General features: G+C 37.4%; 1 protein-coding gene across 3 annotated transcripts in view; it reads right to left on the reverse strand.

The window, feature by feature from the left end:
- The window catches only part of LOC106050898 (uncharacterized), a 33,008-nt gene extending 7,401 nt beyond the window's left edge, over positions 1–25,607 (reverse strand). Inside the window, exons 1-5 of one of the 3 annotated variants that reach the window (XM_056035834.1) lie at positions 25,428–25,605; positions 15,889–16,159; positions 11,120–11,305; positions 3,646–3,804; positions 548–676 (exon numbers count right to left, since the gene is read on the reverse strand). In XM_056035834.1, coding sequence (XP_055891809.1) covers positions 548–676; positions 3,646–3,804; positions 11,120–11,305; positions 15,889–16,122 — 708 coding nt within the window. In that variant the 5' untranslated portion in view covers positions 16,123–16,159; positions 25,428–25,605. Of the gene's footprint in view, positions 1–547; positions 677–3,645; positions 3,805–11,119; positions 11,306–15,888; positions 16,160–25,427 lie in introns of all 3 variants that reach the window. The other 2 variants (XM_056035836.1, XM_056035835.1) reach the window with 2 other exon arrangements.
- Between the last annotated feature and the right edge of the window lie 521 nt (positions 25,608–26,128).

Genomic DNA, 26,128 nt, shown 5'->3' on the forward strand with positions numbered 1-26,128 from the left:
AAGTCTTCCATCAACTAGATGAAAATTTAATCAATTCTATTAGTATGGGACACAACTCCTTGAGACCCTCTAATGTTTTCCTATAGACGAGATCAGAGGGCGAGCTCACGAGAGATTCCTTCGTATTCCTACAAAGTTTTACCACAAAACATGAAAGGGCCGCCACCACATCAGGCGACTCCGCGAGGAGCGGCATATTGGACAGTTAAGTGGAGCCTCTTTTTCGTCCTGACATTTCTGAGAATCCTGTGGGTTCTTCATTTAAGAATATGTTACAAGTACAGAGTGTATCAAGTACAGAGTGTATCAAGTACAGAGTGTATCAAATACAGAGTGTCTCAAGTACAGGGTGTATCAAGTACAGAGTGTCTAAAGTACAGAGTGTATCAAGTACAGAGTGTATCAAGTACAGGGTGTATCAAGTACGTAGTGTATCAAGTACAGAGTGTATCAAGTACAGGGTGTATCAAGTACAGAGTGTATCAAGTACAGAGTGTCTAAAGTACAGAGTGTATCAAGTACAGAGTGTATCAATAACGTCACTTACATCTCTGAGGTCCTCCTGACTTCCTCTCATTCTCTCCAAATTCAACTTTGTGTCTTCCACTGGACGTTCTGGAATATTCATCTGAGTGGTGTTGTAGTCAGGGGTGGGGGGCTCTTTAGGCCTGGGTACCTGTCAACACACAACACAATTAATGATCTTCGAATTTTTATAAGCTACTGCATAAGTATACGGAAACAATAATTGTAACTATTTCAGACAATGAACCCGTTTATTTATTTGGATAAATTCGAACGGAACAATGTTGGTGAACCTCGAATATCTATCTATCGTATATATGTATATATTTAAACTAAATGTTAATCGAGTAACAGCAATGTTTAACATTTAGGGAATTAGTCAATCAGAGTGTGAGCAGAAATTAAATATATATATATATAAGAAAATCAATTTCTACTTTGTTTAAAATAATATAGTAAGCTAAGTATTGATTATTTTTTTGCTAATTAATTAACACCTTTGCATGGGGGAGATCATATGCAAGGGGAATATTACTTATGCTCATTATTAAGAAAATAATATATAATTCTTATTAGTTCCCACGAGTCCTATAGGCTCTAACGCATTCTAATTGTTTAACAACAGTTCGCAAATTCCAATATTTCAGTTTGAAATTTCTGCTCAATATTATGATAGTAAAAATGTTAAAATAAAGGTTTCATTTTTTTGACTATGAACATGACGAAATGTGAGCTAGTACTGGGAATGGAAAAAAAAAAAGAAAAAGAAACTCAGATAAAAACAGTCAGACAGAGTCAGTTGTTGTTAAAGTTTCCCCTTTCAGACCTTGTGATGAATGGGGCACATGATGTTGAGGTCATCTGTTTCTATGGCAGGTACCCTTTAAGGTTGGGAGGACACATGGGTGCCCTAAAAATCCTGAAATTCAAAATCCCAGTCTTCACCAAGATTCGGAGCCAGGACACCAGGTTCCGAAGCCAAGCGCTTAACCACTCAGCCACCAGAAGAAAGGTAAAGAGATGAGAGAGAGAGAGAGAGACAGAGAGAGAGAGAGAGAGAGAGAGAGAGAGAGATGGAAAAACTGTGAATCAACGCGTGAAAATCGTTTAAGCTTTTTTGAAAGTCAGGACAAAAATATTGTTTACAATATCAATTCCAATGTCATTATCAAGAGTAAAATATCTAGAATGTTGTTTCAGTGTATGTAAATTAAAAAAGAATTTGTACGAGTCCAAAGGGATATAACTAGGGAAATATTACGATTACCTCGATAGCTTCTCTTAGATCAATAGATTTAAATGTTTAAAATAATTTTACCAATAAAAAACAAAGAAACACATTCATTTCTTAGCAATATATTAAAGTGGTCGTACGGCTAAGTGCTTTAGATTAACTAGCTGCCACAACTGAATGCCTCGAGGTCAGATCCTCTTGGTGGCTCTATTTCTTGTTAAGTTGTCCTTTTCGCAAATGTAAATCTTCCTAATCCCCCCCCCTTTTTTTTTTTTACATATGTTGATATTTGCAGAGACCCAGAACAAGGAGCACACATGCTATATTATGCTAGAAGCGTAAAATAATTTTTTTTTTATTTAGGTGGCAACTAAATTAAATAATTAATTCAAAATATATGAATAAACATGCATTAAGCTTAAATAGAATTATTTAGAACCCAGACACACACATTGTCAGATGACCTTCACACAAGTTCATATCTAGCTGAGTACTGTACCACATCACGATAGACCATTTAAAAAAAACTGCGCGTCTTGTTTTGAACTTTCTTACTATTGTTTTCAAATCAACGTCTGCTGGCATGACTTCCTCTGCCACCCCCCAATTGGCCAACTTAAATCGTACTTAAATGTTTGCTTTGATTTGAATCGTCCAACCGTCTGATTCCCTTCTCGTTACAGATTAAGCATTTGAAGCATTTACAAAATAAAAAATGTTTTTAATATCTAAATATGTGTATATAGAAAGATTTTCCCGGGTACTAAAGTAACAAAAGAGCTTTCTGGGGAAAATAATGTAAAAAATAGATACGTCTTTGCAAAGAAAGTAAAAAATAATGATTAGATCACTCAAAAAAAAAAAAAAGATCACTAAAAAAAAGATCACTCAAGAAAAATAAATCTCTTTGTGTACATTTTGAAACATTAAATTCCACGCATTTAAGTAAGCTCTACTAAAGCTGTTAGAGTGATTCCAGCTTCAAGTTTAATATAAAAAAAATCATTTCAAAGTGCAAAGTTATGAAAAGAAGTAGATAAAGACAGTATCATGATCAACAAGAGTGTAGACGTACAAAGATAGTATCATGATCAACAAGAGTGTAGACGTACAAAGATAGTATCATGATCAACAAGAGTGCAGACGTACAAAGATAGTATCATGATCAACAAGAGTGTAGACGTACAAAGATAGTATCATGATCAACAAGAGTGTAGACGTACAAAGACAGTATCATGATCAACAAGAGTGTAGACGTACAAAGATAGTATCATGATTAACAAGAGTGTAGACGTACAAAGATAGTATCATGATCAACAAGAGTGCAGACGTACAAAGATAGTATCATGATCAACAAGAGTGTAGACGTACAAAGACAGTATCATGATCAACAAGAGTGTAGACGTACAAAGATAGTATCATGATCAACAAGAGTGTAGACGTACAAAGATAGTATCATGATCAACAAGAGTGCAGACGTACAAAGATAGTATCATGATCAACAAGAGTGTAGACGTACAAAGATAGTATCATGATCAACAAGAGTGCAGACGTACAAAGATAGTATCATGATCAACAAGAGTGCAGACGTACAAAGATAGTATCATGATCAACAAGAGTGCAGACGTACAAAGATAGTATCATGATCAACAAGAGTGTAGACGTACAAAGTTAGTATCATGATCAACAAGAGTGTAGACGTACAAAGATAGTATCATGATCAACAAGAGTGTAGACGTACAAAGATAGTATCATGATCAACAAGAGTGCAGACGTACAAAGATAGTATCATGATCAACAAGAGTGTAGACATACAACATATTTTACATTTCAACGAATTGACTTTGTCTACAAGTTGGTTCAATGGAAGGTGTGGGATGTGTCACCTCTTTAGTCTGCCACTTCTCTGAGTCCGTGAGATTGTCCTTGCTGACGTACAACTGTCCAGGCTGGTACAGGGGGGACACCGGCACGTGATTCATTTGACCAATCGTTCTGCGCTCTTGTCCAAAGCCTTTCATCTCGTTGTACCTTGTCCTGGCGTCCTAGAAGGTCATGTGATGTACAGAACAAGTGATACATATAGGACTGACAACAAAGTAAACAACTTCTCCGGAAAGAAAACAACAACATAAAATAACTGCAACGTAACAAAAACATAACATTATAACAACAACAATAACAACAATAATTAACTACAGCAAGGTAATAACAAACATAATTCACAACTACAGAAACAGAATAACAAAGCAGCAACAAACAACCAAAAAACAACAACAAAATAACAATAACAAAATAATAATAACAAAACAAAAACATTGTTACAACATTTACAACAATAAAGCAACAATAACGACATAATAACAATCGCGTAGTTACAAGCAATAACACCAAATAACAACAGTGTAAAACAATAATTGCAACACTTTAAAACATCAAAATAATAAAAATAATTACATATTTAAAAAAGCCAGAATGATTGAAGACACTACAATATAAAACATTGGTATATGACTAGAATGTTGAGCAAAAAAGAAAAAAAAAACATGACAAAATTGAGCAATATTACACTAATTTAAAAAAAAAAATGAAGACATATTCAATAAAAACTTTTTTTGTGAGAAAAAAATTTTTTTTTGGCTTTTTTTTGTATTTACATCCTTTGATTCTTCTAGAATATGATTTTTCTATTTTTAAAAAATTCAAATTTTAAATAAAAAAAATGTAAGGCACAAGACTACATTTTTCTTGTAAATGTTACACAAATGAAGCAAACAGATTTATCTGCAATCTAAGACAGAACAATTCTGTCTTTTCTTTTTAAAAAAATCTAAACAATTTGTCGTTAAATTAAAAACATACACCAAACAATGAAAACATTGGCTCTAAAAAGCGTAGCGTCAATTAAAAAAAAAGTGTTTACTACACAGTGACTGACATTGAGCAGTACAAGCGAGTGAGGTTTGAACTGAATCAATATAGAGAACACCTATAAAAGAATCACAAACATCTCTCTTGTGTTTGTATATGTTTGTTTGTATGTGTGTGTTTTTATATGCGTGTTTTTGAAATAGAAAAACATAATGTTTGAAAAATTATAAAGATTTCTAGATGTCTTTATAGAGGTGTAAAAAAGAAGTAAAATTCCCTACTCAGATATAAAATGATGTAAAAGTTCATCTGTTTCTGTCGCCAAAGGTTAACGAGGGTGTCATGTGGCCAGCACAACGACCAACCGCTTTGACATTTCTCCAACTGATGTCAGGTACCCATGAGAGCTGGAGAAGAGGCGGCCTTAAGTTCCTAATTTACAGGTGTGTATACTTTTGTCTTCCTTCCATTAGAATGTAAGTCAGGCACTACACTTGAGATGACTTTTAATTGTTTCTAGCATATTGATTTTGTTTCTTAACATTTTTGTTCAACTTTAGGTCAATGTATGAAAAATGTTTTATTGCTGTTTGGGAGTTTTTTTGTTTGTTTTATTTTTTGGGTTTACCATTTCTATCTTTATATTCAGGTGGTCTCTTAAATAATAAATGAATATTAAACAAAAAATTTAAAACAAAAGATGATTTTTTTATATAAGCAATACAAAATCTACTTCGACAAAATACAACAAACTAAGAAACAATAATTAGACATTGTTGCGTTTAAAAAGCAGTGTAATAAGAACTAAAGGAACACTGAAGAGTAACCTAAAACAAGGCTTTATTAAACTAGAACGACACATGAACTGACGAAAGAGACTTGGACAGTAGCACACTAAATCAATGTTGTGAACACATTCTCACGACGTTACACAAACATAAACAAATAGCAACTATTTCACCACATTCACCCCGCCTAGAATTAAAATAGCAAGTAGAGTAATATAGTAGGCCAATAGCATAAATAAAAAGAGAATGCCAGTGCATGTAATATAATAGATCAATAAACAGTGTCGAAATATTAATTTCTCTTGTAAACATTAATAAATGGTGATACAAAGAAACCTAAAAACCAGTATCTGTTGTATGACTTATAAACAATTACTAGTTTCTGTTTTAAGTATTAACAAATAGTGTAGTAAGTAAACATGCACGTAAGTAAGTGAAAAGTAAACTTTAGTATCAGTAGCAAGAGATAAACAATGCCAGTTTATGTAGAACATAGGTAGTGCAATAAAGAAACAACTCTAGACTCTATAGTTCGGTCTGGTTCTTCTCTCTCTTAAGTTGTAACGGGGTTGACTATCCTGTTCTACAGTTTGGGAGTCACTAGTGAGTTCCTGAGCGTCAAGTGGGGTATTTTCAAGAGGAAGCGCTCGGAGGTCCTCAGAGCCTACCAGGGGTTCTTTCCTTTCTTGTATCACCGTAGGGGTGTTGGCTGGTACTTCCGTGTTTTGAGTTTCTGGAGGATATTCATTATCCTCACTCTGAGGGAAGAACGAAGGTTCACTTGTTGTTGTGGATGGGGAGGGGGTGGGAGCCAAGCGTCTTAGAGAGACCGTCTCCTCTTTACCGCTGGGCAACCGTACGACGGCATATTGGGGGTTACACATCAGCAATTCGACTTCCTCCGAGAGAGGATCATACTTTGAAGATCGGTTCTCTCTTCTCAGCAACACTCGACCTGGGCTAGATAGCCAAGTGGGGATAGATATCCCGAAGGAGGATTTCCGGTTGAACCGGAAAACTCTCTCATGTGGAGTTTCGTTTGTTGCCGTAGATAGTAATGATCTAATCGAGTATAGGGCCTGGTTCAAGACAAGCTCCCATCTTGAGATCGGGAGATTGAGGTCTTTCAGTGACAAAGTAACAGCGTTCCATAGAGTTTTGTTTAGTCGTTCAATTTGTCCGTTGCCTGAAGGATTAAAAGCTGTTGTTCTACTTGTAGCTATTCCCCTCTCGTGCAGAAAGGATTGCACCTCCCTCGACATAAAGGACGTACCTCTGTCAGAATGGACGTACTCTGGCATCCCAACAAAGGAAAACAGCTGATTTAAACACTTTATGACAGTAGATGAGGACATATCGGGACATGGGTAGGCAAATGGGAAGCGTGAGTACTCATCCACCATTGTTAATAAGTATTTGTTGTGAGTAGCAGATGGGAGTGGCCCCTTAAAATCAATGCTTACTCTCTGAAATGGTTGGGTAGCCTTGATGAGGGTGCCTGAAAACTGTTTGAAGAATCTAGGCTTCAGTTCAGCGCAAGTTTTACATTGGTTTACCACTTTGCGGACGTCCTCGCAGGAAAAAGGTAAGTTCTTAGTCCGAACGAAATGGAGGAGTCTCGTGACCCCTGGGTGACAGAGGTTGTTGTGTAACAGTTTGAGGTCTTCTCCAGTCATTGCTGACGCAAAGTGGTTCCTTGAAAAGGTATCCGCCGCAGCGTTTTGTTTCCCGGGTCGATATACGACGTCATATTGGAAACAACTAAGCTCCAGTCGCCATCTTTGAATCTTTTCGTTTTTGATCTTGCCCTTGTTCTGCTGGTCAAACATAAAAGACACTGAGCGTTGATCTGTAACCAATGTGAAGGGTCTACTGATAAGGTAATGTTGCCATTTTCTCAGGGCTTCTACGATAGCGTATGCTTCCTTTTCCACTGCTGAGTGTCTGCGTTCACTATTAGTGAGTGTTCTTGAAAAGAAGGCGACAGGACGGCCGTCTTGATTAAGAGTGGCGGCAATCGCGATGTCAGAGGCATCTGTTTCGACTGTTAATGGTCGATTGTAGTCTATCGTCGACACAGCAGCGTTTTCAAGTTCGTGTTTTAGCTGTTGAAAAGCTTGTTGTACTTGTTCAGGGGGAGGAAAGGCTTTGTTGTTCACCAATAAATGGATCTTGTTGGAGAAATTTGGGATCCATTGAGAATAATAGGACAGTAGTCCAATCACCCGCTTTTGTGATTTCATGTCTAGTGGTGGAGGTAGGTTTCTCAATGCTTGAAATCTTTCGGGGTCTGGTCTTAATTGCCCTTGTGAGATTTCGTAGCCTAGGAGGCATACTTTATTAGTCGCAATAGCACTTTTGTCATTGTTGAAGGTGATACCGTACTTTTTAGCGGCATTGAGAAATCTCTGTAGATTCTGGTCGTGGCTAATGGAGTCAAGTCCGCAGATGATAACGTTATCCACGTAAGCGAACGTGTCCTGTAGCCCTGCCTCCTCAATTATTGTGTTGATCGTCCTTTGAAATGCGGCGACTCCGTTTGTCACTCCAAAAGGAATGCGGCAAAACTGATAAAGCTTTCCGCCAGCCTCGAACGCCGTGTACTGCTTTTCATCATCCCTGATAGGTATCTGGTGGTAAGCGCTTTTGAGGTCAAATGTACTGTACATTGAGTATTTAGATATTTCCTGCACCAGTTCATCAACTTTTGGCACGGGATACGCGTCGAGGTAAGTGAATCGATTGATGGTTTGGCTATAGTCGATAACCATTCTCTTTTTGTGCCTTTCATTCGTTGTTACAATTATCTGGGCTCGCCACGGGGACGTGGAAGGCTCAATAATTTTGTCAGATAGAAGTCTCTTGATTTCAGTTTGAATGAATTTGGAGTCAGGCATAGAATATTTTCTAGATTTAGTGGCTATGGGATGGCAGTTAGGGGCCAGATTAGCGAAGAGGCGAGGGGCTTCAACTCGTGCAGCTTTCAGCGTACAGACCTGGAGAGTGCTTCGTTTTCCTTCAAATGGGATCATCAGTTTTTCGTGCTGGCTGATGAAATCTAGCCCTAAGATAACATCAGATACTAGTCCATCTAGTAGTGAGAGCTTTACACTTTCATATTGTTCATCTTTGTACTTTATTATAGCGAAAATATGGCCGTGAGTAGTGCGAGAAAGATGTGTAGAGGCCATGTAGATTCTGTTTCTGGACGTTTCTAATTTCCATTTGTACCTTTTAGCAATTGAAGAAGATATATAGCTTTCACTGCTCCCCGTATCTACGAGAGCCTTAAATGGTACTCCATTGACGAGTATTGAAATAGTAGATTTAGTAAGACCGGACGCTGGTGTCGATGCCCAGGAAGATCCAACGGTTGTAGTCCGAGACGTCTCATCATCTGCTTTCACTATGGCTGAGGTTATAGATTTCAGTGTCTGTCTGGTCGATCTACAGACTTTCTGGAAATGGCCCCTCTTACCGCACAGGTTGCATGTAGCGTCACGGGCCGGACATCTAAAGCGTTGATGTGGGCTGTTTCCACAAAAGAAACATCTTTTACTAGTCGCCGCACTCACCTCGTGTTCTACTTTTGTCGTTGGAGAAAGGCTCTCCTCGTCGGCGCTAGCTCCACAGGGAGTTTCAGAGTGGATGTTATACACCATGGCATGGTTATGGGCATATTCAAGTTGTCTTGCCTCTTTATAGGCGCACTGTAGAGTTAGAGTAGATTTCTCTAAGAGTCGCAGCCTTATGCTGTTTGAAGCCAGTCCAGTAATGAAGGCGTCTCTTACGAAGATATCTCTGTGTTCTTCAGCGGTGACAGCTTTGAAGTCACAGTCTTTGGCCATACTTTTAAGCTTAAGTAGGAAGGAGTCAACGATTTGTCCGTTCTCTTGTCGACAAAGAGTTATCATGTGCCGTGCAAAAATTTCGCTTTTAGGCTTCACGTAGACATTTTGTAGAACTTTGATTGATTCATCGAACGTGGTACACTCACTTATGTACTGAAATACGCTCGAAGAAACGTAGTTTTCCAGTAATTTCTTTTTGTCAATCTCGCAGTGAGAGACTGAGGAGATGAAATTCTCAAATGTTCTGAGCCAGTGCAGCCACTTCTCGGCAGCCGATGGCGAGCTAGGCTCTATGTCCAGCTCTTTTGGCCTAAATAGACGTTCCATTTGTATTACTACTTTTACTTACGGACTGAGAATAGTGTTGAACGAAAATCCAAAAAAGATACGTGAGGCACATAGATCCATGGAATTGAAAATTTCTAGTTTAATAAATTGTAATAAGAACTAAAGGAACACTGAAGAGTAACCTAAAACAAGGCTTTATTAAACTAGAACGACACATGAACTGACGAAAGAGACTTGGACAGTAGCACACTAAATCAATGTTGTGAACACATTCTCACGACGTTACACAAACATAAACAAATAGCAACTATTTCACCACGCAGTTTATAAGCAAAAATAATAAGAAGAAATATTCGCTACAAAGTAAACTAAATATTTGACATTTGAAGTATTCATTTCAGTAATAAAAACGTAACATTCGCAACACAGATCTGTAATGAGAAGGATGTAGGAAATAGTTCAATTATCGCTTCTTAAACGGTGATTACCTCAGGGGTAACTTTTATTTTTTGTTTAAACATTTTTTGTGAACTTTTTTTTTTCAATTCAAAGTTTTGGGAAAAAACAACAAAAGAATAAAATAAAATGTAAAATTTGGCAATCTTAGACAATAATGTGGTACAATTAGAACAAATACATACACAGAGATCTAAACAAACTACGTAAGCAAGCAATTATTTAAAATGTAAAAATAAAAAATAAAAAAACTAACTTTCAATGAATGAAGTTGTTGATAATTAATATTCAGTTTCCGCATAAATATTACAATTATTAAAATAAAATTAGAAAAACAAAACAGTGGCTTTGGTAGAAATGATTCTATTGTGTCAATTGTTCCACAAGCGGGAAATAAATCGGCGAACTTTCTCTCACTTCCTGTACGGAATGAGTGCATTACCCTGGTAACTGGTAACGGTTGGTGTGTAGGAACATTGCATGCGGGCTAGAGTAGCAAGTTTTCTCACGTGACTTAAACGATGTGACCCACTTAATTACCCAATCAGACGTTTTTATTTGAGACAAAATATTTAGTGATTACGCTTTTTTAACAAAATATTTTTTTTAAATACTTAAAAAAAAAAAACTTATCTAATGGGGAAGAGCTCCACATTTAAAGCCATATATCTCAATACTGTTAGATTTATTTCCTCTTTTCGAAATCATACAAAAATAATAAATTAACACTAATTAATTAATTAACTAGTATTTTAAAATTCACGATTTGTTAGAAACAATGATTAATTGTCTAAAGTTTCAACCTGATCCAAGAATGCGAAGTTGGAGAAATATCATATTCAATGTGAAAGTGGAATGGACAGATAGATAGACAGACAGACAGACAGAGTGAATTTATATAAACACTGTAATAAAAAAAAGCTCTAACAGTACATGAATATGTATACAACAGAAAGTTGGTATAGAACAGAAATATAATTAATTTTTCTTACAGACGAGAACTAAGCATAGGATCGGTATTATATCTAGAAGAGAATTGAACCAAATAGAAAGATAAATGAGGGTGGCGAAAGGTCTACACATCCATAGTATGGACCTACACGTACCTCATAGTCCCTTCCTGCCACATAGTCTCTTCTGCCTCCTTGGGCACTCCCATATCGTGGGTCAATCCCTTGACCTCCAGGTCTGTACAACGGGGAGGCGGGAATGTGCTGCTCGTGCTTGATGATGTCCACCTGTCGGGCTGTTGAAGGGAGATAATTCACTTCTGCTCTATGAGACACCGGAGCCTGAAATACACACAAGGGAAACACGTTTCGTTACAGATTAATTAGAAAACAACAACAAACAACAAACAAACATGGAGGCTAATTTTGTTGGTGTATCCGCTGTACAGAATAGAGAAGTATTGAGAATCAAAGTATTTTATAACTATTTTTTTTTCCACTTTTCAGCACCTTTCAGCACTATGGAATCATATTGCTGAGCTATTGTTCTACAGCAAAATATACTTTTTAATATCATGCAATGAACACCAGCCATCTTTCAATATGGCGACCTAAACACTTTTTTCTCTCTATTTAGCTCACAATTTCTCCCATGTTCATTTTCTTTACGTTTTTCTTTAAGTTCCATAATAGTGCCACCACCTTTCAGCATATCGCTTTTTCTTCTTTTCCTCTCTAACTGAATTTCATTGCTTAAAAAATGTATAGAGGATCAAACGAATTCAAGTGCAAACAAAGAGTCAGTTCCTTGGTTTACTTTTAGTGTGAAAATGTGTAGTACCAAATGAGATATTCAAAGTCATTATAGTCATGAGAGGTTAATATATTTATTTAAAAAAAAAACAACTAATTTAACTTGGAAATCTTACTGTTGAAATGTATCTCATTCTTTTCTTTTTAAAACAAATACACTATTTAAAACACACATCTAGGCTTCATTGTTATGGAGTTAATAATATATAACATCAACAAATGTCTCAAAAAATAAAATAAATCTCTTGAACATACCTTGGACGCTTGGTCTTAATGATTATTGTATTGCGTACAAGATAGACTTGGTTCAATCAACACACTGCCACCTCCCTCTAGGTCTTAATGATTATTGTATTGCGTACAAGATAGACTTGGTTCAATCAACACACTGCCACCTCCCTCTAGGTCTTAATGATTATTGTATTGCGTACAAGATAGACTTGGTTCAATCAACACACTGCCACCTCCCTCTAGGTCTTAATGATTGTTGTATTGCGTACAAGATAGACTTGGTTCAATCAACACACTGCCACCTCCCTCTAGGTCTTAATGATTGTTGTATTGCGGACAAGATAGACTTGGTTCAATCAACACACTGCCACCCCCCTCTAGGTCTTAATGATTATTGTATTGCGTACAAGATAGACTTGGTTCAATCAACACACTGCCACCTCCCTCTAGGTCTTAATGATTATTGTATTGCGTACAAGATAGACTTGGTTCAATCAACACACTGCCACCTCCCTCTAGGTCTTAATGATTGTTGTATTGCGTACAAGATAGACTTGGTTCAATCAACACACTCCCACCTCCCTCTAGGTCTTAATGATTATTGTATTGCGTACAAGATAGACTTGGTTCAATCAACACACTGCCACCTCCCTCTAGGTCTTAATGATTGTTGTATTGCGGACAAGATAGACTTGGTTCAATCAACACACTGCCACCTCCCTCTAGGTCTTAATGATTATTGTATTGCGGACAAGATAGACTTGGTTCAATCAACACACTGCCACCTCCGTCTAGGTCTTAATGATTATTGTATTGCGTACAAGATAGACTTGGTTCAATCAACACACTGCCACCTCCCTCTAGGTCTTAATGATTATTGTATTGCGTACAAGATAGACTTGGTTCAATCAACACACTGCCACCTCCCTCTAGGTCTTAATGATTATTGTATTGCGTACAAGATAGACTTGGTTCAATCAACACACTGCCACCTCCCTCTAGGTCTTAATGATTGTTGTATTGCGGACAAGATAGACTTGGTTCAATCAACACACTGCCACCTCCGTCTAGGTCTTAATGATTGTTGTATTGCGTACAATATAGACTTGGTTCACTGTACACACTGCCACCTCCGTCTAGGTCTTAATGATTGTTGTATTGCGTACAAGATAGACTTGGTTCAATCAACACACTGCCACCTCCGTCTAGGTCTTAATGATTGTTGTATTGCGTACAAGATAGACTTGGTTCAATCAACACACTGCCACCTCCCTCTAGGTCTTAATGATTATTGTATTGCGGACAAGATAGACTTGGTTCAATCAACACACTGCCACCTCCCTCTATGTCTTAATGATTATTGTATTGCGGACAAGATAGACTTGGTTCAATCAACACACTGCCACCTCCCTCTAGGTCTTAATGATTGTTGTATTGCGTACAAGATAGACTTGGTTCAATCAACACACTGCCACCTCCCTCTAGGTCTTAATGATTATTGTATTGCGGACAAGATAGACTTGGTTCAATCAACACACTGCCACCCCCCTCTAGGTCTTAATGATTGTTGTATTGCGTACAAGATAGACTTGGTTCAATCAACACACTGCCACCTCCCTCTAGGTCTTAATGATTGTTGTATTGCGGACAAGATAGACTTGGTTCAATCAACACACTGCCACCCCCCTCTAGGTCTTAATGATTATTGTATTGCGTACAAGATAGACTTGGTTCAATCAACACACTGCCACCTCCCTCTAGGTCTTAATGATTGTTGTATTGCGTACAAGATAGACTTGGTTCAATCAACACACTGCCACCTCCCTCTAGGTCTTAATGATTATTGTATTGCGGACAAGATAGACTTGGTTCAATCAACACACTGCCACCCCCCTCTAGGTCTTAATGATTGTTGTATTGCGTACAAGATAGACTTGGTTCAATCAACACACTGCCACCTCCCTCTAGGTCTTAATGATTGTTGTATTGCGGACAAGATAGACTTGGTTCAATCAACACACTGCCACCCCCCTCTAGGTCTTAATGATTATTGTATTGCGTACAAGATAGACTTGGTTCAATCAACACACTGCCACCTCCCTCTAGGTCTTAATGATTATTGTATTGCGTACAAGATAGACTTGGTTCAATCAACACACTGCCACCTCCCTCTAGGTCTTAATGATTGTTGTATTGCGTACAAGATAGACTTGGTTCAATCAACACACTCCCACCTCCCTCTAGGTCTTAATGATTATTGTATTGCGTACAAGATAGACTTGGTTCAATCAACACACTGCCACCTCCCTCTAGGTCTTAATGATTGTTGTATTGCGGACAAGATAGACTTGGTTCAATCAACACACTGCCACCTCCGTCTAGGTCTTAATGATTGTTGTATTGCGTACAATATAGACTTGGTTCACTGTACACACTGCCACCTCCGTCTAGGTCTTAATGATTGTTGTATTGCGTACAAGATAGACTTGGTTCAATCAACACACTGCCACCTCCGTCTAGGTCTTAATGATTGTTGTATTGCGTACAAGATAGACTTGGTTCAATCAACACACTGCCACCTCCCTCTAGGTCTTAATGATTATTGTATTGCGTACAAGATAGACTTGGTTCAATCAACACACTGCCACCTCCCTCTAGGTCTTAATGATTGTTGTATTGCGGACAAGATAGACTTGGTTCAATCAACACACTGCCACCTCCGTCTAGGTCTTAATGATTGTTGTATTGCGTACAATATAGACTTGGTTCACTGTACACACTGCCACCTCCGTCTAGGTCTTAATGATTGTTGTATTGCGTACAAGATAGACTTGGTTCAATCAACACACTGCCACCTCCGTCTAGGTCTTAATGATTGTTGTATTGCGTACAAGATAGACTTGGTTCAATCAACACACTGCCACCTCTCTCTAGGTCATAATGATAGTTGTATTGCGGACAAGATAGACTTGTTTCACTTCCACTTCCCTCCCCGCATTCTTATTTAGTTTTATTACCAACTATTGTCTCTTATCTTATATTTTACAGACGTTACTTCAAAAAAAGAAGATTATTACGTCCTACACATTTCATGTGTCAATCTGATCATGCATGTTTATTAATGACTTAAGCTCTGCAAACTCATTGGTTTTCCTGGCTGAATCAGGCAACCCAATCCATTCTTTAATGGCATTAGGGAAGATGGAGCACTTGTACAAATTTGTTCTATCGTATGGAATAAGAAATGTGCCTCTATCTTTGTGTTTTTCTGAGTATTTCATTAGGTTTTCTCTTTCTATTTGTAAATTATACACAGCCATAAGTCAGTTTTTTTTTAAAAGGAGAAACTCCCCTCTACGTAATATCATGCTTCACTATTAAACTACACCCATCTGTTCAACTACACCCATCTGTTCAACTACACCCATCTGTTCAACTACACCTATCTGTTCAACTACACCCATCTGTTCAACTACACCCATCTGTTCAACTACACCCATCTGTTCAACTACACCCATCTGTTAAACTACACCCATCTGTTCAACTACACCTATCTGTTCAACTACACCCATCTGTTAAACTACACCCATCTGTTCAACTACACCTATCTGTTCAACTACACCTATCTGTTAAACTACACCCATCTGTTCAACTACACCTATCTGTTCAACTACACCCATCTGTTCAACTACACCCATCTGTTCAACTACACCCATCTGTTCAACTACACCTATCTGTTCAACTACACCCATCTGTTAAACTACACCTATCTGTTAAACTACACCTATCCGTTTCAAGGAACTATTTGTACATGGTAACCACGTGATGAATGTGAAAGAGTAGGTATTGGAGAAAATAGAACACAATGTTATTTCACTCACTCGGTCATACTCTTCAGTTAGTCCTCTCCTGTTCTCTTGGTAGTCTCGCCCCGTCCCTGGCATGGCCTCCCTCTGTGTATTCCCTCCGTAGTTGTCTCTATGGGTGGCCCCGCCGGACTGGTTTGGAGGGGGCCCAAACAAGGGCGACTGCGGCACATGATGCTCGTGGGCAATGAGGTTGTAAGAGGATCGATTGTCTTTCAAAATTTTAAAATCAGCGGCAGGTCTGGCCATCGTTCTGGTTATCTCTTTACTTGCCTCTCAGACGTTCCTGGAAACAAACAAGTCGAAATCATAATTAAAGAAGGAAAGCGAAGTCCTACGTTTGAATTCATTTCTTTCAGAAGGAGGTAAATTTCTAGTTAAAATTGCGTCAGAACAAAAGAATGAAGTCTCTCTCCGCCCAATTCTAATAGAGATGTTTACTTTTTAGGAATCAAATATACCAAATAGTTTGAAAGATTTTGGCAACAGCGTTATTTATGTCTTGATATAGGTCAACATGGTGGATAATTATTTTGAAAATCTTTTTTATTTATATTGCATTTGTTCTCATTACAACTTAAATTATGTTAAGACTTGTACATTTGATTGTTTTGTTTTTTTGTTTCACCTGCCCTGGAATAAATCCTGAAACCGAAGTTCATCATACTGTTTACATCCAAATTTGTTATGAAGTATGTCATGCGTGACTCTAGTTGAACTCATTGTTACCTACCCACAATGTGGTGGACATAGTGAGGCTAGACCTGCACATCTTTCAGACAAAAAACGTGGGTCTCACATTTGAAAATGTAATGACGCCTTCGATCAGTCTTACATAAAATAACCAGAGACTTATGGTGTTGGGAATCCAGGCACGTTTGCTTCCCTGTCCTCTTTTGCTTCCCTGTCCTCTGTAGGTAGTGTCTTGTTTGGAACGTATGTGGAGTTGTTCAGGGATAGACACACAATAAATGATAAAACTGACTCCATAGAGCTATTGTAATTTGTATGTGTGAGTTGCAATTAATGTATTTCTGCAGTACCTTGCTAATAATCCTTAGATGCTTGGGTATATTGTATGATGTATTACATATGCAAGTACGAACAAAGAACACACATCATCACATAGGATTAATGCTCAGTAACTAAGTTCACTTGTAATGAAATAGAATACGAACTTTAATACAGAATGGTCCACAGACGAGTCATTAAATAAATATGCTATCCCTTCAAGAGCCTAGCGATAACTGTCCTCAAAGTCTGCATCAATAATCTCTAACCCAATACCTATGTCGTCACTAAAATGTCGCGTTCAATGTCTGTCTACTACAGTGTGTCTCTAGAGTCTAGACTAAACTAAGTGCGTAATATCCACATTATTATTTTATTTTTTATAGGTAATTGTGGTGCAGATTTAACAGAGACCTACTTTCCTAATTGAAAACATTCACCTAAAGTTTAAAATATCTGTCTTTCCAAGCAGTGCTCACACAGAAGGAATATGGGACAACTTTTCAAATTTTTTCTGAGCAAAGTTCAGTCCGCCACAGGGCACCACAGCGGATCCTTGAGAGAGGGGAACGTAAAGTCTCTTTGGCGATAGTTTCAACCGTAAAAAGACTTTATATCAACTAGTGAAATGTTGGGAATACACTCAGTAAATTCGTGATCTGCAAGGGTTTGAACCATAACCTTACAGCATTACTTTTGATAGCACAAATGTTGATTTCATGTGCAATAATAAGGTTTAATAAACGTAACCATTTCTCTGTGTTGTGACTGGCTTGGTGCTGTTAATATGAAGGAGCAGTCATGAAAGTACTTACTTTATCTTCCGTTTTACTTTTACTAAGGGCATAGCTCAAAGGAAAAAAAAATCCAAAGCTATTTAGAAGAGGGGGTGTTTTCTAGAGAGAATGGTCAAGTTCTTGCAAGGTTTAAATGAATTCTCACAACTCATGTTTTGAATGGTGTCAGAAGTTGGTCGTGAAATCAATGAGCTCTTTCAAAGTACTACTGAAGCGTTTCATTCAGGGGAGATTATTAAATTATCCGCATGAGTTCCAAGCGCTGTGACGTTTTCTAGTAGGGTACATTCCTCTCCACAGACAGCCTCCAAGCCCTGTTTAGTAGTTGGTCATTTGTTCAATAAGGTAAACAACAACAACAACAATAACAACAAGAAACAAAAAAAACAAGTAAGTTATGGTGACATGGAAGACATAATAGATCTCCCCACACTGTTAGATAGATTCACAGTGTCCAATAAATATGTCCACTTCTCTTAGCCGTGTAGGCTGTATCATGTGCTCGTTAGTTATTAACAAAATGTCTTTATCTACTTATAACAAGATTACAAAGACAGTTTGTAGAAACACAAACTCAAAATCGGCCTCCGAAGTGGTCCACCCAGGCATGTAAAAAGGTCAGGTTTCAATATTTCAGAAAGAATATCAGAAGGAAATTCATTCAAAGGCAAATGACAGAGAAGAAAGAAGGTTGACCGATCTTATGTGGTGCCCCAACGGTCCAGCAGAACAAGGGATAGGTGAAAGTGAAGGTGAAGTTAGGTGTGGACCTGGCCTAACTGATGTCATATAATGATTATCTAATTGATCTGTTTCGTAAGGGTAAATCCCTTATTCAAAGCCTCAAGGAATAAAACAACATTTCAGTAAAAAAAAAAATAATTAAAAAATTCCTTAGTTTGTTGTTTTATGAGTGTGTTGTGTGTGTATTATAGTTCACGCAATAATTATGAAAAACTACTTATTAATTGTTGTTTTAAATTCTTCTTCTTCTTCTTCGTCGTTCTCATTGTTATGTTGGAGTGTTCATATGACTAGACCAATACATGAGATGAACTGCGCAGTGGTTTCCAAATCAGGGAGCTCTTCATATAGTTTCCTTTCTATTGGGGTGATTTGGGGCCAATGTCTTATACGGGCCTCTTGGTAGAGAGAGAGCAGTTTTGGAGGACATGGTCGGCATTTTCTGGTGATACTCCACATGGCAGATTTCACTGGTTCCAATTTTGAGCTTCCGGAACATGTGCTGTCTCATTCTGTTGTGTTCGGTCCTGAGTCGAAAGATTAGACGTTGGTCTTGTCGGGATAGCTTATAGTAAGCGTCATCTTTCTTGTGATTTGGATGAGAGGTCGTCCATTTCTCATTTATTTTATCTACAATTAATTTCTTCATTTCTTCTGGATAGAGTGCAGAGTTAACTTTTGAGTTTGTTCTCCCACTCTTGGCGAGTGTGTCAGCCTTCTCATTTCCTTCTAGTTGTATGTGAGCTGGTATCCATTGAATAACAGTTTTTTTTTTGCTGTTGTTGTTGAGCTTTGTAAGTGCTGTTCTGAGGTTTTTAATATAAGAGGAATCAGAGTTTTGCAGGCTTTGGAGGGTTGTTTTCGCGTCTGTTAGAAAGACAATCTGACTGTGTGGGGAACTTGGATGATTTGCTCTCATGGTAGCAGCTAGTGCTAGTGCTTCCCTTTCTGCTCTGTGACTGTCAGAGAGCTCTCCAGTTGCAATGGATTTTTCTAGTTTTCCTCCATCTGGCCATTCGATAAGTATTCCAGCTCCTCCATTTGTGGTGGCTTTATGGGATGAGCCATCCGTGTAAACTCTGATCCACTGATTGCTAGGGTAATTGGTATGTAGAAAACAGTTCACTATTTCCTTGAGCTCTGTTGGTCTGTAAATTATGTTCCACTAATATTCATATTAAATATATTTTGTTCTCTTTAAAAATAAATGTAATTTTTTTTTGTATTAGGTAATATGACAGAACTTACTTAACTAAACAATACGTGTTTAGACCTCGTAAACCACAAAAGATAATGAAAATCCGACATCATAATATTTTAATCCATTCAAAGTTCTGATGCAACGGCTACTTTTTTCTTTTCTGAAAGCGAAAAATCTAATATTTTAAATCACTTATGCAAGAAGTTTTTTTCATAAAAATACACCACTTTTACAACTATTCACTATCAAATAGTAACAAACACAGGAGGCACTTTAGTATGGGTACGTTTCATCCACCATGTTACAATTGCATTTATTCAAATGACTTTTAGACTTTTTGTTAAAAAATATTTTATTTTACATTTGTATTGCTACGTCATGTAAGTTCTGTCCTACTGACTACTACATATACCCAAAAGTAATGTTTACTCTTTTTTTAATAGAAAAAAATCTATTTAGTATACATATAAGTTGGACATAATTTAAAACAACAATTAATAAGTAGATTTTCATATTATCGCGCAAACTGTAATGTACAAATAAGGAACATACTTGCAAACATGCATGACCTTTTTTTCTATGGAAATGGTACTTACAACAACTCTGTTATAATTATGTTTACAATACCACTATAGAGGTCACGTTTTCATGGATGAACCTGGGTTGATGGGTGGACAGTTGATATCAAGAAAAAAAAAATACTTGATAGTTTGGCCATACAGGAAAGCTTTGGTTTCACCGTTCCAATTTTGTATAGAAAGATAGTCATCTTTAAATTAAATTTGACTTACATTTTTTATTAATAATTTTTTTTTTTGCTGGTTGTTTCCGCATGTATTTCTTAGAGTTAAATAGATAAATTGACTTTCAGAACAAAAAAATTGCGTGTTGTCTTATGTAGAAATAATTAGCAGATTTAGATGGATTGCTTCAATTACAAAACGTCATCAGCTTCATGAAGAAGTTCTCTTTTAAAAAATATTATTTTTTATGATACTTGTTTTAAACTTTGGTTCAAGACATTTCTGGTTTTTAACTTGTCGAGACATTAAAGAAATATTTATGAACAATCCGAACTAACATGGTTTAGAGTCAGTTTAGACATATGTTTTATACTTTAAATTGAAGTCTATAGACGCCACACAGAATAGCTCACATACGTCCAGCTCACCACTTGATCGTTAGCCTGGTCAACCGTTGGGGCACCGTACATGATGTGTCCACCGACTTCACCGTCTTTCTTCAGTCCTCTGTGTCTATTGCCTTGAATGGAACCTCTTTCAATGACTGGCCAGTCCATTCTTTAATTTTGTCTTCCCATCAATCTGCCTCTTTTTTCCCTGGAACTATTCCTAGAAAGGAAGGTCTTTTGAGCCCTGAAGACCTTGTTATATGGCCATCAAGTTTTAATTTACGTTTAAGATAGTGGTAGCAACTCATTTTTTGGGGCCAATAGCTTTTATGATCCATTTCTGATGCGCTTCTGATTTTAGAGTCTAGAAACATATGAGTTACTAGAATATACAGAATTTGGGCCGAAACGAAGTCACATTTTTAGAGCTGACTGATGACTTCATAACTTTGGTGCACAAATAGTGTAGCGGACAAAAACTTTGCACTTAAATTCTATCACATAATATCCGTATTAAGTCCTTAAATGAGTAATTTATTAGATGACTAAGTTTAAACTAAGGCCATGTTAGCAAATTAGTCACACACAATATTGATATTTATACATTTTTATATATCACCCTTCACCTTCATCTATCCCTTAGTCTGTTGAACCGTCGAACACAAGATCTATTGACGGCCTGCTCCATTCTTCTCTGACTTTTGCTTTGGATAGAATTTCATTCACTGACAGGCCTGTTCATTATTTGATGTTGTCTTCCCATCGCTTTCTCCGAATGCCTCTTCTTCTTCTTCCTGGCAGTGTCCCCTGTAGGATGATCTTTGCGAGCCCTGAGGAACCTGTGATGTCGTCATAGAGCTTAAGTTTGCGTGTTTTTTTTTACAGCGGTCAGCAGGTCATCGTGGGGTCCAATGGTTGTGTTAATCCTGTTTTGAATATCTTCTTTTGTGATCCGGTCTATGTAACTAATGCCTAGGATCCATCTGAAGCATCTTAGCTCTATTGCTAGGATCCTGTTCTCGAGATCTAGATCTGCATTCAGTGTCCAAGATTCGCAGATTCCTCTTCTGTCTCTGCCAGACCATCTATGTCGTCCGCAAAGCGCAAGTTTTCATCCTCCAACGCTGACAAACCTTCGTAGCCCTCGAGGGCATCTACCATTATCCTTTCAAAGAATATATTGAAAAGAGTATATAGGATAGATAGATATATTTACATATACATATATATATATATATATATATATATATATATATATATATATATATATATATATATATATATATATATATATATGTATGTATGTATGTATGTATGTGTGTGTGTGTGTGTGTGTGCGTGCGTGCGTGCGTGTGTGTGTATAATCTCAAAGAGACAGATCAACAAGACAGGAAACTATTTAAGCACTTGACTTTAAAATCCTATTTGACGTGAAATCGATGTAAATCGATACTTGAAAGTCACAAGTAATATATACCCTATATATACCCTTAAGCGCGAACAGTGGACAGAAGCAAAGATAACGCATTCACACGTACGATTTTATGCACACACAAGCACATTTACACACAAACACACATCTACAGGCATAGCTACAGACCTACTGAGAACAAGCATGCCACCACTGATTACGTCATTGCTTGTCTTTATGTTCTGTTTATCCCTCTACTCTCGAAGCCTGCGTGAAAGAATGGAGCTAATAAGATATTAAGCCATGGGCAGGCCAGATCTGGAGGTATAGCATGAGAGCGGGAAGAACAAAACTTGGATTATTAGAATTATTGGCGTAACAGAAGCAGGGGCGGAGTTAAACACAAGGAAAACGTGACTTTCTATCCAGAGAACCCTGCAATCTAATCTTGGTCGTAAGACAAATTACAGTATTGTTTCCTTGTGCAAATAGCTATTTTACTTTTTTAAAAAATCTGACTAGGTCTGACTGGTACAAATCAAGTACACAATATTTCTCTCACTTCCCATTCTCGGATCAGGTTGACACATTGCATAATTATTCATTGTCGATAACAACACATGAATCAATAAAAAAATTAACCATTTGATTAATTAATTAGTGGTAATTAGTTAATTGCTTTTTATATACAAAAAGGAGATAAATCGTGCAGTATTGAAAGACATGACAGTAGTAGTGCAGCTCTTTCCCGTATAAAAGATTGGTATCTTTTAAAGTATGTTTATATTTTGTTTGTTTAAATCTGTGCATATGTTACAAAATAGACATCCCAGATGTAAGCCCCATCAAGTGAAATTATGGGATGTTTGTCTCACCATAACGAATATAAAACTAATAATTAAAAGACCACGTCAAAAGAAAAACTAGTCAAGGTCAAGGTTAACTATAAATACATCAGATCTGTTCAAAGTAGTAACCTTTGTAACGAAATGAACTCTCGCTATAAAAGCTAGGGCTCAAGATTACAACAATTGATATTTCTTTAAATTATCTTTGGTGGGAATATTTTTGAATTATCTATCTATCTATCTATCTATCTATCTATCTATCTATCTATCTATCTATCTATCTATCTATCTATCTATCTATCTATCTAAATGTTATCGTCGACCTATTTTTTGTGTTTAACTCTTTTATTCTTTTCCTCTTACAGTGCCCACAGGTCGCGAGGTCACAGGTCAAGGTTCAGACCTTCTATAACGCTTGGCCTCGCTCTAACACAGACATATAACACTCACTGACACTGTCACCTTCTCTGGCCCAAGTCTCAAGGTGCAATCAACTTTCAGTAATTCAAGCCAACGAGAAACTCAAGTTTTAGGTGTCTTGGGTTTTATAACAACGTATATTTCATGTCAATGACTACAATTTGTCAATCAACTGACTCTTACAGGTTGTCGTTGATTACAGCCGACAATAAAACCAAAGTAATAAAAACATTTATAGTGAAAACGTAGTTTACATAGGAATTAATTGTGTATAATGTGATAAACTTTATATTTTCGTGTGATATAATGTCATAGACTCTATACCATTTATGATATAATCCAACGGACTTGATATTTTAATGTGATATAGGATTGTATACTTGCAGATAACATAGTGTACTAGCCTCTCACATTTCATGTGATATCAGACAATAGGTTATACTTTCATGTGATATGATGCAATAAACTATGATTCCAAGTGATACGAGGGTAGGGTGAAGCTAAAAATTGTCTATGCAAACGAGTCTGAACCAATTGAATAATTACACGGCACACTTTGTATTGTAGTTGAAATGTTCTGCTAATTCAAGTCACTGCGAGTATCACGTGTGTCAGTGACACTTGTTAAAAGTTATATGGTTTTGTCAAACCCAGAATGTGGAGTCTGGACTTGGCGGCCATCGCGAAATGTCCTCCTGGACTTGGCGGCCATCGCGAAATGTCCTCCTGGACTTGGCGGCCATCGCGAAATGTCCTCCTGGTAATGCTAAGCGGACGGAAGGACAATCAGTACTTCAGAGCACAGTGCAGCAGGACAGACAAGTTATACGTCTATGGTCACTTCATGGTCATTCACTGCGCTTAAACTAGCCCCTGATTGACCTGACACAAAAAGAAAGGTAGAATGAGTATTTTAGTGAATCTGTGAGGTCGATTTGTTTCTTCTCTTACAACATACAAACATCGAAAGTTGATTTTGAAATCGTCTTCAGAAATGAACATTTTACTCGCCCATTCGCATTATAAAAGACAAGTAAAATAATAAAACAATTCTTGCAGGGCTGTATTCAAGGGGATTCCAAAATTAAACATGTTAATGTGAAGTCAATAATCCAAACATTGGTGCTGTAAGGTTGGCCTTTGTCGGAAGTCTTGATGGACATTACCGCTTCACTACCTAGACCATGCTTCCTAGCAGCATGCGTGTGTCAAATAGCTGCTGACAGTCTGACTTTCACACGTGGGTCAGAGATTGAGTCCGGCGGAACTTTTATCACCAACAGGAGAAGGGGCAGAGGTAAGTAACTGGCGCCTAAACCAGTAAGCTACAGGCAGGAGGGGCTCGCGAGCCTTGGCTGGCTACCCACCCAGGAGATGGAAAACTCTGAATGTAAAACTCTGTTACCTAGCAGTTTTAACCAAACATGGGAAAGGCTTCGGGAGTCAACCCAAGGAAAAATCAGGCGCCGGCGATCTTTGGCAGCTTGCAGCACACACATTGCTAGTCCTGGCTGAGCATGTGACGCTGCTGATCCCAAACTTTAACTGGATTTGCTGTTCCTTTGGTCACATCATGTTAATACAAAAATGTGAATGTATTTACTGTCCTTGTCAAAGGTAGACTATCCTACCCCCCTCCTCCTCGTCCCTACTTTTAGATTTAGCATACGTCTATTCTTCCAGTTGATCTAAACGCATTTTTAAAAATTTTTTGCTTTGAGTTTGAAGTAAATTTTCTTTCCTATATTGAGCAAATGAATAGATACGTAGTGAAGAAAAGTGATATTTAAATGATGGTACCGGTACCTATACCCTGTTCCCTAAGTCTGACTTTAAGAGTTCTATTACAAAATATTATCAAACACAAGTTAACGCGAAAATGAAATACTGGCAGATAATAGAAAAGAAAAACAAATCTCGTGTGTTTTTATAACAGAGAAAATACTATTTACTAATAGAAGATGTCAAAGAAATGAACAAAAAAACTTACCAACATGCCAGTAAGTATCGAATCAAAATTCCCTTTAACTAACGAAGTCAATTTCTTTTTTTTTTTTAAAGGAAAACAAACTTTTTATAAAATATCTGGCCACTTCCTCTTGTTTGGCACAAATCTCCAAGGTACCAATGCCTGTTGAGCGACACGCACAAAACACATAGGGCAGGTGAAAATCAACAATCGAACCTCTTTTACTTTTTGTCAAATCAAATATCGATCTCCAAATCAGAATTTTTCTTTCCGTTTTTCTTTTTCTTCTCGATTTTATTGATTTTCCCCCCTTTACCTTTTTTTCGAAGACGATCTGAATCAATTTAACTTAGTCGCGAGATCCCCTCCCCCAACCAACCAACATACACACACACACACACACACTCTCTCTCTCTAGAGAAAACTCACATTCGTTTTAGTTCGGTATGGAACTGAATCTCATACTAGAGAGTCAGGGGGTAATTCAAAACAAAAATGTTTTTACTACACTTGTACATACGAACCATCCCCTTCAACCGTGGTGAAGTCTGGGCACAATTACTGATCACTTTCTCAATTCCTCTTTGTGTTATGTGAAACCAAATGATCTCGTCTCTAAAATGTGCCAATCTTCAATTATTTACAAAATGAAACAAACGTTGTTTTTTTTTTGTTTTTTTTTTTCAAAAGCGGCGTTTGGGGGAGGGGAATCTGTAGGCCGC

The sequence above is a fragment of the Biomphalaria glabrata genome, chromosome 7 (genome assembly GCF_947242115.1).
Source record: "Biomphalaria glabrata chromosome 7, xgBioGlab47.1, whole genome shotgun sequence".
In the NCBI taxonomy this organism is placed as follows: Eukaryota; Metazoa; Mollusca; class Gastropoda; family Planorbidae; genus Biomphalaria; species Biomphalaria glabrata.